The sequence below is a fragment of the Conger conger genome, chromosome 1 (genome assembly GCF_963514075.1).
Source record: "Conger conger chromosome 1, fConCon1.1, whole genome shotgun sequence".
Classification (NCBI taxonomy): Eukaryota; Metazoa; Chordata; class Actinopteri; order Anguilliformes; family Congridae; genus Conger; species Conger conger.
This window is the reverse complement of record NC_083760.1, coordinates 21,184,742-21,196,842: the sequence shown is the minus strand read 5'-3', so window position 1 is coordinate 21,196,842 and position 12,101 is coordinate 21,184,742. Positions and strand designations below refer to the sequence as shown.

Below are 12,101 nucleotides of genomic sequence, written 5' to 3'. Positions count from 1 at the left end.
AGTTAAATAACTCTATTGGTACTGTGTTACCTAAATTGCTGCCTTCTTAATCACTGTTAGAGCTTTAGGTCCTCCCATTGTCTTTCTCTAAAACCGAATATATGTCAGTATTTATTAGTCTTAATAGGGAGAGCAAAGAAACATTCCAAAATTAAGAAATGAACCTCCTTGCAATTATTTTTATAGCTCAGAGTACAAAAAAGAATCAAATTCACTGTACTTTACTGATGCACTTCAAGTACTAGATAACTGTTATTACCGTACATTATGCTATTTCACGTGTCATTACATTCACAAAGACTGCTTGCTGGAAGTGATGAACATTAGTGTTCTCTTGTCCATTTCCACTGATAAGACCTAATTCTCTCTTTAAGTACATCTTTAAGCCATTATTGTTTCTGCTACACACATTCGGCTATAATCTGAGGAGATACTAAAATTAATAAAGTAGAAAATGGCCACCAGTGGATGTCCTGTGATTTACTATCAGTCACTGCGATGTGTGATCAGGTGAAGCCTGAAAATTGACCAGGCTGGAAGTAAAGCTATATTACATAGTGACTGTGTCATAGAAATGATTCAATTTGCATCAATTTAGCAGTACCACCTGAACTGTTCTTATATAAAAAAAACAAGACCAGAGCTATGGAGTGTTGTGGACCAATAGAAAATGTATGCAGGACAAAGTATATCATGTGGAAAAGATACAACAAAGGTGAGGGCTGAGCCTTACCTCACTGTTAAAGTCTAACTTACCCTGCTGTAGTTTAGTGAATATGTGCAGTCACAAAATGTCCTGCATATGCTCCCAGAGCAGGTCAGTCATACTCTATAAAATTTTGCTCCTACTGTGCACTACACCACCTGATTTTACCGATTATTTCAGATAAGCTCATTAGTAAAATCAAAAGCAAATGCCTGCAGACACTGCGGCCCACAGGATGTGGAGTTGAGCCGGCACATTAACATTTTTATATTTTCTGGTTTTCCATCACAGCTTATTGCCGAGTAAACATTTTATGTAAATCATCTTGTCACAAAGAACAACACCAAATCATCCAGCAGAGGGCACTAAAATAATGCTTTTGCTTTCAGGATGAAAACTCAAAGTAAGAAGTTTTTAATAGTATGGGCTATCTTTTGATTGGTAAAATAGAACTATGAAGAGATTATTATTTTGACTGCACAAATGATTTTGCATTTCTCCCAACAGTTTTTCCTCTGTCTTCACCATGTTTATCTGCAGCAGTCAAAGCCAAAATAATCTAGTGGAATGTTTGTTTAATCCTTTAATATTTCGGAATGCAAGCCAAGCAAACCAGTATGCATCACACATTTAAAATCAGTTTGTCAACTTCAATAATTAAACAAGATTCACATGAATAATTTAAAAGGTGCCACATGTAATGCCTATAAAAGTATTTTAAAAATAAGGTCTGATATAGCAATAGCAAAATCATTTGAAAAATACTTTTAAAAAAACCTTTAGGCCACAACACACCTAAAATACAATAAAATCAACTTGCGTATACATTGCATCATAAAGGTAGAAAAGACACATTTAGCATTAACAGAAAATGCAATAAACTGTCATTTACATTTTTAAAGTTATGTTTAACCAATTTAAACTATGGTTGTGGTGCAGTCCCACTTGAAGCAATGTAAGAACAATGTTTGGTAGTGCCACTTAGTTGTGAAAAAACATTAACTTACATATCTGACCAAGTGCATACTAGACGTTTCAAGTTAGATAATGACTTAAGTGACATGGTACAATGAGCTGACTGCTTAGCTAATGAAAAAAGGTGTCACTTTATTCAGGAGGCTGAACTTGAGCACTGAAAGTTTCTGAAAGTTTCAGAAAATGCTTCATATTTTCTGGTCTTTGCATTTCTATTTGTATACTATTGTATTGTATTTGAATCTGTAACACCAACCGAGCTAGCAAAAGTACTGTTGTACTAGCAACACTTAGGAATAGACGCCATTTTGAAGCCTTGCCAAACCTGTGTTTTGGTAGTGCATTCATCATCAGTGACTGAACAAGAAGACAGACAGTAGGCACAAATCATACACTAATACATCGCTATACAGATAAAAATGATTAAGGACAGTTTCTGGTTATTGTCTGAAATGTAAATCTGTTCCTTGGAAATAGGGGAACCACCATCAGTCCTGTCATATATGTTTTAACTACTAAACTAACTGCATCCTGAATTCTAGCTTGTACACTCTTTCTAAGTTGGACAGCTGCAGACATCAATCAGTATGCATATGGATATCTCAAAATCAAACCTAGTCCACAAAAATGGAGGGCAACCATCACTGAAATCATGCTATAGATGTCTGATTGTTACTTAATGGCACACACCCCATTTTCAGGGACCAGCTATACTTTGCATGCCAATTTAAAGCTCACCACAGTAATGTCACACAGATCTAAATTATAGCCAGCTGGACTTTTCCTCTTCATACTTTTGTGGGTCGATGAAGGGCTTGTCAATGGACTTAATCATCAGGTCCCCACAGTAAACACACTCTCCGGCAACAATATCGTCAATGTCCGATTTGATCTGTTCACGGCTCAGCTGACCCTTGCCTAGGTTTACAGCCTCATCCTCCTTCAGCCGGTGCCGGGCCTTGGTGGGCTGACTGGCAGCTGCCAGCTTCTTCTGCAGCTCCTCCAGCTTGGCCTGTTTGTAGGTGGACAGGTGAGGGCTGACTTCCTGGAACAAGCAGTCGTAGTGGAACATGTGTCCGCACAGGAAGAGGTAGAAAGGGCGATTGAGCAGAGGGAAGTCACATGCAGCGCATTTCTCCTGGGACTCCACCACCCCGTATTTGTTCCTCATCTCCTGGATGTCCTCCCGGATGCGCTTGGCGCTCTCCGTGGCCTCCTCCATCTCCTGCTTCAGCTCCTCGATGTGCTTGTTGTACTCCTCCAGGGAGCCGCAGATAGCCTCCTTAAAGTGGTCAATGGTGACAAAGTCTGGGAAGAAGGGCAGGATGTCTTCGATCTTCAGCAGGTTGCAGCTAGAGAGGCAGTTCATGGCCTTCTTTACGTCCTTTTCCTCCTGCACCACGTGACGGGCAATCTTGAGCCACAGCTTCTTGCGCAACTCCTCGTCGTCTTCAGGTAGGTCCGCGCAGGACTTGGCCAGGTCAACATCTACCTGAACATCCGGACACAAGCAGTCATATTAGTGAGCACTTTCAAATACAATATTTAGCTGGATATTCAGATGCACTTCAAGGACATTTGTGGAATCTCCTCATTTTGTACTTTATTTAAAAAGGAGTACTGTTATATATACACTTTTATACTTCCTCAGAAGTTCTGCTGAACTTACTTCACAAAGTATTATCTGAACTTAAACCATGACATAATGGAATGGTTCATCTTTCACATTAATTTCAGTGAATCACAAGCAATCCTCAAGGCACATACAGAATCTAACGATATGAATACTAAATAAAAAGTGTACTTGTACAGAGAAGTACAGCAGCTCTGCATTCCCAGCAAAGCATTACTCAAGATGAAAGTGAGAGACCAAACGTACTTGTAGTGCCAGATCCACTGCTTCCTCATAGAGCTCCATTATCTTGTAGACAAGGACACAGGCTTGACGATGGCCATGTTCAGCACAGAGCCTCAGAGCATACTTCAGGTCATAGTGGATGTCTGAGGAATGTGTTCCTGCTTGCTCCAGGTACCACAGCAGGGAATCTGGCTTGCATTTCGCATAGAGCGACAGTAGATAATTGTGAATAGCCTCCTCCTTCACAGCCAACTCATACACACAAAACTCCATATACCGGATCGTCTCATTTATCTGCTGGGTGCTGCCAACCTGGCTGTAGTTCACCAGGGCCGGAATGAGTTTTTTGGCATCTAGCTTGTTCCCCATTTGGATCCAGGCATCGACAACTTTCTTGGGAATGTGCTGCATGAGAACCGGGGAGAATTTGTAGAACAGCTTCTCGTCGCAGTGCTTGGAGAGAACCTCCAGGGCGGCGCCAAAGTCATCATGCTGGCAGTGGTGGGAGATGACCCTTTCGTAGTCTTGCATGATGACAGCGAAGTAGACCATGTCCTCCACATTTCCGTGGCTAGCCAGCAGATCGTAGACGGTGCTGCGGTTGTTGAAGAGGCACTCCTTGTGCTTGGAGCTGCTGAGAAAGTAGCGGAACTCCTCACGAGTTTCCTGAAAGAGGGAGTACTTTGAGTAGTCGACCTCGAGGAGGCCCAAACGGTTGAGATACAGCTCGGCTAGCCAAGTGACCAGCAGGGTAGTCTGAGTCTTCTCGCTGGGCTTGAGGCTACTCAGCTTCTTCAGGAGAAATTCTTTCAGGGCTTCCTCCTGTTTTGCCTCGATAAACTTGAGAGCAATCTCCTCAAAGTAGTTCTGGGTGAGGGCATAGCATTTTGCACTCTCCAAGTACTTCTTGTTCTGGAAGCAGTGCTCAGCTTCCATAGCCAGTACGATGTCCATGCATTCTGGACGGTCCCGGCAGTACTCTTTAGCGAGATCAAACTTGTTCATGCTCATGTACATCTGCCATACATCCCGGGACTCCCGTTGGATGTGATACCGGAAGACTGCCTTCTCTGTGTAGATCCACACCAGACCACCAATGGGATCTTTGACCATCTTCTTCAGGGGACCATATTTTTCTGGGAACATGTCTTCATAGACCACCTGACCATTCAAGGTACACACTGCTTTGACCCGGTCTGGCAACAGGATCAGAAAATGGAACTGTGTCAAAACTATGGATATCGGTTTATTAAAGCTGAAGTCAATATCCTCTGTGTACTCCCAGACCTGCACATTGCTGAGGAGTGAATCGGGGCGGACGTAGTCCAGCTGGCCATAAAGGACACCATTACCCATCATCCAAGCAAAGGCCTTGGGGCTGGAGCGTAGCTTGGAGGTGTAGAAGGCAATCTCACTGTAGCCCATGTTGACAGGGAACTCCTGGAAGCTGGGAAGGAGGTCCTGGTTCTGGCTGAAGATGGAGCTAAAACCCTGCTGCTCTGAGCCTTCCGGAATCTTCCCCACAAACTGAAACAGGCGTTTGCGCGTGGTGGCAATGATGAAGTACTTGGACTCCATTCCACGCTCAACCTCCAGACAGCAGACAGGTGCTGGCTTGCCATCTTCCTCCAGCGCATGCACCTGCCTGAAGTACTGGTCGGGGTTGTTGTTGAAAATGCTGCCCTCCGAGGTGGAAATCTCTGCCTCAAAAATAAGCCCCTGGCTGGTGCCCACCAGGATAGGGCCGGTGTTAGCCTCTGTACCCAGCAGCTTGTTCCAGCCCACGCTCTCAATCAGGTGGCTCTTCCATCGAGACAAGCCTCGCACTTTCTGTGTGTTCCTGTTCAGGTAGAGACACTCATTTGTGCTCAAACAAATCACCAAATGAGATCCTGAGGGGAAAATTACAAAACACATTAGACATTAGCATCATAATTATACATCTAATTTCATATAAATAGAAGACAGTTTCTCATTAACTGTAATGCAGACCCTGTTACTGGTATGAAAACATTGTGAATGGCAACTAACTTAGTCACTGGGGCATATGCATTATCAAACCACCAAAATGGTTAGTGCTCAATTCAAAAATAAGGGAAGAAGTATACCGATCACCAGGTTTTGCTGTAACAGTGCCATTGCAGAAATAAAAATGTTCATCCAACGACAGAAAAAAAAAATCTAAATTATAATTTTAAGTCATCTGAAACATAATTCATCAATATCTATATCAATAAAAAATAATCAAGGACTCATCATATAAACCTCCAGCCTTACAGGACATTTACCAGTCACAATGCCTGAGGAAGGATAATAAAATCACTGTGGACTCCAGTCAACTCCACACAATCTATTTTCCAGACTGCTACCTGGAAGACACTACAGGAGCATCAATTCACAGACTAACAAAGACCTTCTACCTGCATGCTATCATGATACTGAACATATCCGAGCCCCCCTCCTTTCAACTGCCATCACTCTTTTAGCAGTTCTGTCACTTTTAATAATTTGTATTTTAAATGTATAAATCTCTTATTTAAAATTCAGTTGTACTATATTTAGGTCCTTATGTTGTTCCACTTTGGTTCTTTGCTTTGTATGTAATGTTATGTATTTTGGTGTTTTTATCAGAGCCTCATCACAGGCACTTCAGATCAGATGCCCCTGCATACTGTGCATATGGTAAACTTTTGTTCAATCTTACCAGTAATATGTCTGTGCTTTACTGAGTCACTAAGCATAACTGTTTTTACATAGGTTGTATCCCAGTGCATCTGGGTTTGGACATTCCATGAGGCTTGAATTAAAGTGAAAATTAACAACAAATGAATTGGTCTGAATCTGGACAGTATGCTTCCAGCTCCTGAAATTCAATTCAAGGATTTACACGTCAGAGACAAAAGTGACTACTTTGCTGTTAAATTCCTGTGAAAATCTAATCAGAGGTGCCGTTGGTGACAGCAACAATAGATGCGGTCTAATTGCACACTTAGGCAGAAGGACCTACCCACTCATAACATAATCCTCTACGAATAGGACCATTCTAGTAACATCAACACCTTTACAATACCTGTAGGATCAAGGAACAGCTTGTGTACTCGACTGTCATCTTTCCGACCAAGTTCAATTTGATTTGGTTGATCAGGCTTTCCTAGATCTATCCTAAAAAAAGGAGAAAGGGTATTAGACTCAAAATTGTTTACTTTCTATGTTTCTATTCTCTAATCATAAATGAAAAATAGACACTTGGAGAAACAATTTTATCGTCATTTTGATATTTCTGAATAAGCAGAATATTTCAGTCTCTCTCATTCCTGATCTACAGTCAAATTGTTATACATACAGCAGTCAGCATTTGGCCCTACATTAGGATCTCAGAAATACAAACAAGCAAACATGCCAAGCTTCTGACATTAGAACTGCAAATTTCAGCATAGCAATGTCAGATAATTTGCCTAAATCATTCATAAAGACAAATGTATAATCCGTCAACTCTCACGTTCAATAACACGTTCTATTATAATACCAAAACATATTCTGTTCACTGAAGCCTTAGACACAATGAGGTTATTGTATAACAGCACCTATACCTGAATACCGTGTCCTTCCCCAAACACATGCACAGTTGACTGTTGCAGACGGCAAAGTGGTTTATTTTTTCAGGAGGCGAGAAATCGATCCTTTGCTTGTTGAATATTGGCTTTTCTTCTTCCAGTCTTACATTTACGAATCCTGAAAAAGTAGAAATACAATGACTGTGATAAACTGCTCTCCAAAAGTAGAACATTAGTTAGAGGTTTCTGTTCAAAAACCAGTTTAGTATCCGAATTATTAGGCAATGTTGGCATCTGATTAGCAGCTAATCTGAATAATGTGCAAAATACATCCATATTTAGAATACTGATATGCTGATGCATATCATTCAAATCCACGTAAGTATCAGCTTAGAACAAAGTACAAGTCATATGAAAATGAATGGCACACCCTATTTCCCTTGTTGCATTTTGGATCCCACTTTTACCTGAGTGAGTAATCCCAATATTACAGGCAGATAGGCGGGTGTGTCGCTGAGCAGTGCTCTGCGAGTCCTCATACCCATCAAGTATAGACGCCATTGTGACCGCTATATAACGGTTTTCAACCAAGGAACAGATCAAACCACTGAACTTTCTATGGATCAAACCCGCCCGTCGGTCCTTTTACGTCGAATTAAAATAAAGAATCGGCACTCGCTTTCTAGTCAATTTACAGGCTAGGTGTGCATATAGCTTGAATTACTCCATCGCCAAGTTCTCCCAATGGCGTGTTACTGGATGGTTATTATATGGTATTTACCATTTTTGTGGTAAATAAATTAATATCTACGAACAGCGAGTTTTTGTTATGTAATGCTATTCCGGAATTTGAGGAAGAACATGCAGCGAAACAAAGCGAAACAAGAGTGGTCATGTGACCTATTGTCACATGACACAGATGGAGCGCTAACTTTAATATTCCACCAGGTGGCGGAGTTGAGTTTTATCTATCTATCTATGAATTTATTGATCTATCCATCTACGAGGTAGCCCCGTTGTAATATCTGACCTGCTACATAAAAAAAAGAAGAAGAATGTATATTTGATTTATGCAGATTGCATATTTAGTATTAATTCATTGGTAAGAATTTATAGGCTATAGTAATTGTCCGAAGTGACCTTTCGGAAAGGATTACTTCATATCATTACTTGCTAACTTGCAACCTCTAAAGGTATTAATACATTCTTATACTTTGGAAGGACTTATCAATACAATACTAGAAATTATAGAACTATTGTTATATGTGATTAATGTATGCATTTGTAGAAAACTTTTAAAATGCGTTTATGTCATCGCGGCTTTCCAGTAGCAGTTTCGTAAACTTTCAAAGTTTGAGAGCGTGCCAACAATTGGTCAGAGGGAGTGGCCATGCAAATACAACCATGGTGGCTTGGAAAGATTGTACTACTGTGAGAACGGAGAAAGGGGTGTGACAGATTTTACTCAGGGTTTGAGGTGATGAGATCGCATCAATCCTTAGTCAGTTTCACCACGCCACACAAACTTGTTCCATCTTCCCTTTTACTATCTGCAGAGGACGTTTTGTGGTGGTTCAAATCATCGAATTTGGAGAAATGCCACCTCAAATGGAGTACAATTACGAAGAGAGCAGGGTTCCGTCCGTGTACATGGCAGATGAGAAAACTCAGGAGCCGGCTATCAACTGTATGTTGGTCGGAGATGGCGCCGTGGGAAAGACCAGCATGATTGTTAGCTATACTACCAACGGATATCCCACGGAATATAAACAGACTGCCTTTGATGTCTTCTCTGGTAAGCTGGTCTACATCTAGAGTTATGTGCTCTATCAGTTCTTGAGGAATTGTTAGTACAAAAAACAGGTGACAAATAAGAACACAGCTCATGAAATGTTGATTAATTTTCCCAGCTGACAATTCGAATTGCTTGACGTTTCATTGTCATAAGAGTGCTATTTAATAGTATTAGACTTTTATTTAAATATGGCTACATGTAAATATGTATTCATTTTAAATTGATGTTGGGGAGCCACCTGTAAACATTTATAATGACCATTGGCTTAAACGTAGAGGTCTTCTTCAAATCTCATCGCTCCTAAATTTGTGCTAAATTATAAAATACTAAAATAATCCTCTTTACTTTTTCAGGGCAGGTTCAAGTGGATGGGACACCAGTACGCATTCAATTGACGGACACTGCAGGACAGGTTTGTGCAAAACTTTTATTTCTAATTCCTTTCTAATGATTCTAAACTAAAAAGCAGAATGCCTTAACTGATCACTGAAAGTATAATTAGCATAGTCCTTTGGCATGACTAAAATAGTTTTCAACTGTGATAGATTGTGTGAAAAGTCACCACTGCTTTGAATTAAGATATTTTGAATAGAGATTGAATTCATGTTATAGCCTTGTCAAACAGCTCAAAATTATTTTTTATTTGAAAGGATAGTTTATGAACAACATGAGCGAGCGATACCTATAAAAGCAACAATCGTCAAGAAGTGTAATACAAGTCCACGGAAGTATTCTATTTCTATGACCTGTCATTTAGGCCCCTGTAATCAAAAGCTGTCATTCAATAGGCTATTTCTGGGTTTAATCTTGTTCATTGTAGTTGATGAAAGACTTGTAAACTTGTGCAACCAGAAGTGAATAAACCGGATTTTGTAAATTTTCAGGAGGAGTTTGATGGATTCCGCTCCCTGTGTTACGCTGAGACCGACGTCTTCCTCCTCTGCTTCAGTGTCGTCAACCCCACGTCCTTCCAGAACATCACAAAAAAATGGATCCCGGAAATTCGGGCATACAATCCGGCTTCTCCCATTATCTTGGTTGGGACTCAATCAGACCTCCTGAATGATGTCAATGTGCTCATAAACCTGGACAGTCTGAAGGTCAAGCCGATCCTGAAGTCGCGAGCCCTTGGGCTGGCCGAGAAGATCCGAGCGCAGGATTACGTGGAGTGCTCTGCACTGACGCAGAAGAACCTGAAAGAGGCCTTTGACACGGCCATCTTTGCCGGTATCAAGCACAAGGCCCGAAAGGCCAGGAAGCTACGATTTTCAGACCGCGCGAGAGCGTTTTCCAAGTGCGGCTGGAAGAAGTTCTTCTGCTTTGTCTGACCGGGCTAGACCATGGTTAAAAACTATTATTTATTTATTTATTTATTCTTACGTGAACATTTGAGCCTCCCTGATGGGTATGCTGCCCTCCAGCAGAGGGTTCTTGGTGAAGGACAGAAATAATCGCTGGAGCCATTCTGTGGTTTCTTGCTGAATGGATTCAGTCAATCGGGGAATCCCTGAATGAAGGGGGGCAAGTGTACTTGATTGTCATGTTATTTAAGGGTGAAGTGGATTATGAATTTTTGTTTTGGCGATTGCCAAATTTTAAGGAGGGCCCCTGGGAATATTCCATAAAAAAGGTCTTGATTTATAATTGACAGGGAAGCCAATTTTGAATCTTAACTTTCTGAAGGGTGAGTTGGAAAGGCATATCAAATTTGGATTTCTCAGTTCTCCTTCTTAAAATGACATGAGTCTACCAAAATGAGTCCACTTCAGTTTATAATGTAATCTGATTATTTACTGCCCACTTGTCCGTTCTCCAAAATTTTAAGAGAAGATGTAATCCGTGCCAGAACTATAAGCCATTTCACAACGTGCAAACTTGTGTCGCCGGGCCAGGTTTCTCTTATTGAAACATACCAGTTAGAGACACAGGATTGTGGTAGGTGTCATTTTTAGTTCATGTGTGAATGACTAATGTGAAGTGGCCACACATTGACCAACAGACATTGTATTCAATCACGGCCCGTCTGCCAGCCAAGCTTTTCCTTATTTGCAATGCAGTTTCTGCTGTTCCAAATGAAATACTCCCAGAACTACTGCTTTGCATTAATCACCTTTGCTTAGCGTACAGTAGTATGCGTATTTAGTAATCTAATATCTTGCAGAAGGCGTCTGTTGAACAGCATTTGTTGAGAATAAAGCATTTCCCATGGTAACTAAAAAGGCCACCATCCAAACACTACACAAGTCCTATAGGCACATTATTTTTGAGTCAATTAATAGATAATTATCACACTATTAATTCTGGCAGGATTCACATATAATAGGGAAATTTGGGCACACTTTAGCAGTCTACTATTTACATGTTTGAATTAAAACACTCTATTTATGCTTCTTGTAGAAGCGTCTTCAGTATTTTCTGTAAACCATACATTGGTATATGTAGCTTTTTGATGCAAACTTGACAATGCCAAATTATATTTTTTGCTAATACATTCCATTTTGTTGTTTTTTCTTTCACACACTCGGTTTTTTTTTTCATTGCAAAAGATTTTCTCACTTTTCATGGGTTATTTTTTGGAATGGCATTTTTGGTGTATGTTTATATGAAATGCAAACAAATAAATTATGTAAGAAAATGACAAAGTCATATGTGTTTACATATAGCTATCACATTTCTTGTAAATTTGATGCTGAAATATTCATAGGCCAGGTCAACATTGGATTTATGGTGAGAGGGGTGACAATAACATTCAAATATCACCAGTACACTTTGAACATCCTTTCAAGATATGTGGGGGTGATGACATTATAACTTCAAGAAGTCCTATACGATTATCAGATACATTAGATAAAATGAAGATTAAATAAAAGGGTAACGTCACACAGCTCAAAGGAGCTATAGTAATTGGATTTAGATGTAGCCCCTGAAACAACTGGTAAGTACAGGCACAGTGATAACAGCTTTTGATCTCAAGCACAGACTCTGAAAAAATTGCAGCTATCCTTTTTATATTCCCTAGGTATCAGATATAAGATATTGTCTATTTACATTGCTGGGTTTGTACTGTAGTAATGTTTTGCCTTGGAAGATGAGGTACTTTCCCTATCAGGTATCTTGCTCAAGTGTACTAAGACAATGCCACACCTGGGTATTGATTCTGTAATCTACATGGAACAAATAGCATTTGAAAGACAGAAGGAATGATTATAGAGT

The 12,101-nt window shown here is 40.3% G+C and overlaps 2 protein-coding genes across 2 annotated transcripts; one reads left to right on the top strand and one right to left on the bottom strand.

The window, feature by feature from the left end:
* Positions 1-1,276: 1,276 nt before the first annotated feature.
* On the bottom strand, positions 1,277-7,964 carry LOC133134832 (vacuolar protein sorting-associated protein 18 homolog). Its single transcript, XM_061251308.1, has 5 exons — positions 7,561-7,964; positions 7,130-7,271; positions 6,610-6,701; positions 3,561-5,431; positions 1,277-3,173 (listed from the first exon to the last, which is right to left on the bottom strand). The coding sequence occupies exons 1-5, from the start codon at positions 7,652-7,654 to the stop codon at positions 2,445-2,447; spliced, it is 2,928 nt and encodes a 975-aa protein (XP_061107292.1). The 5' UTR covers positions 7,655-7,964; the 3' UTR covers positions 1,277-2,444.
* A 588-nt stretch (positions 7,965-8,552) lies between these two features.
* LOC133127502 (rho-related GTP-binding protein RhoV-like) lies at positions 8,553-11,530 on the top strand. The gene is made up of 3 exons (XM_061240451.1): positions 8,553-8,888; positions 9,242-9,300; positions 9,773-11,530. Exons 1-3 carry the CDS (start codon positions 8,690-8,692, stop codon positions 10,214-10,216), a joined length of 702 nt encoding a protein of 233 aa, XP_061096435.1. The 5' UTR covers positions 8,553-8,689; the 3' UTR covers positions 10,217-11,530.
* Positions 11,531-12,101: the final 571 nt, after the last annotated feature.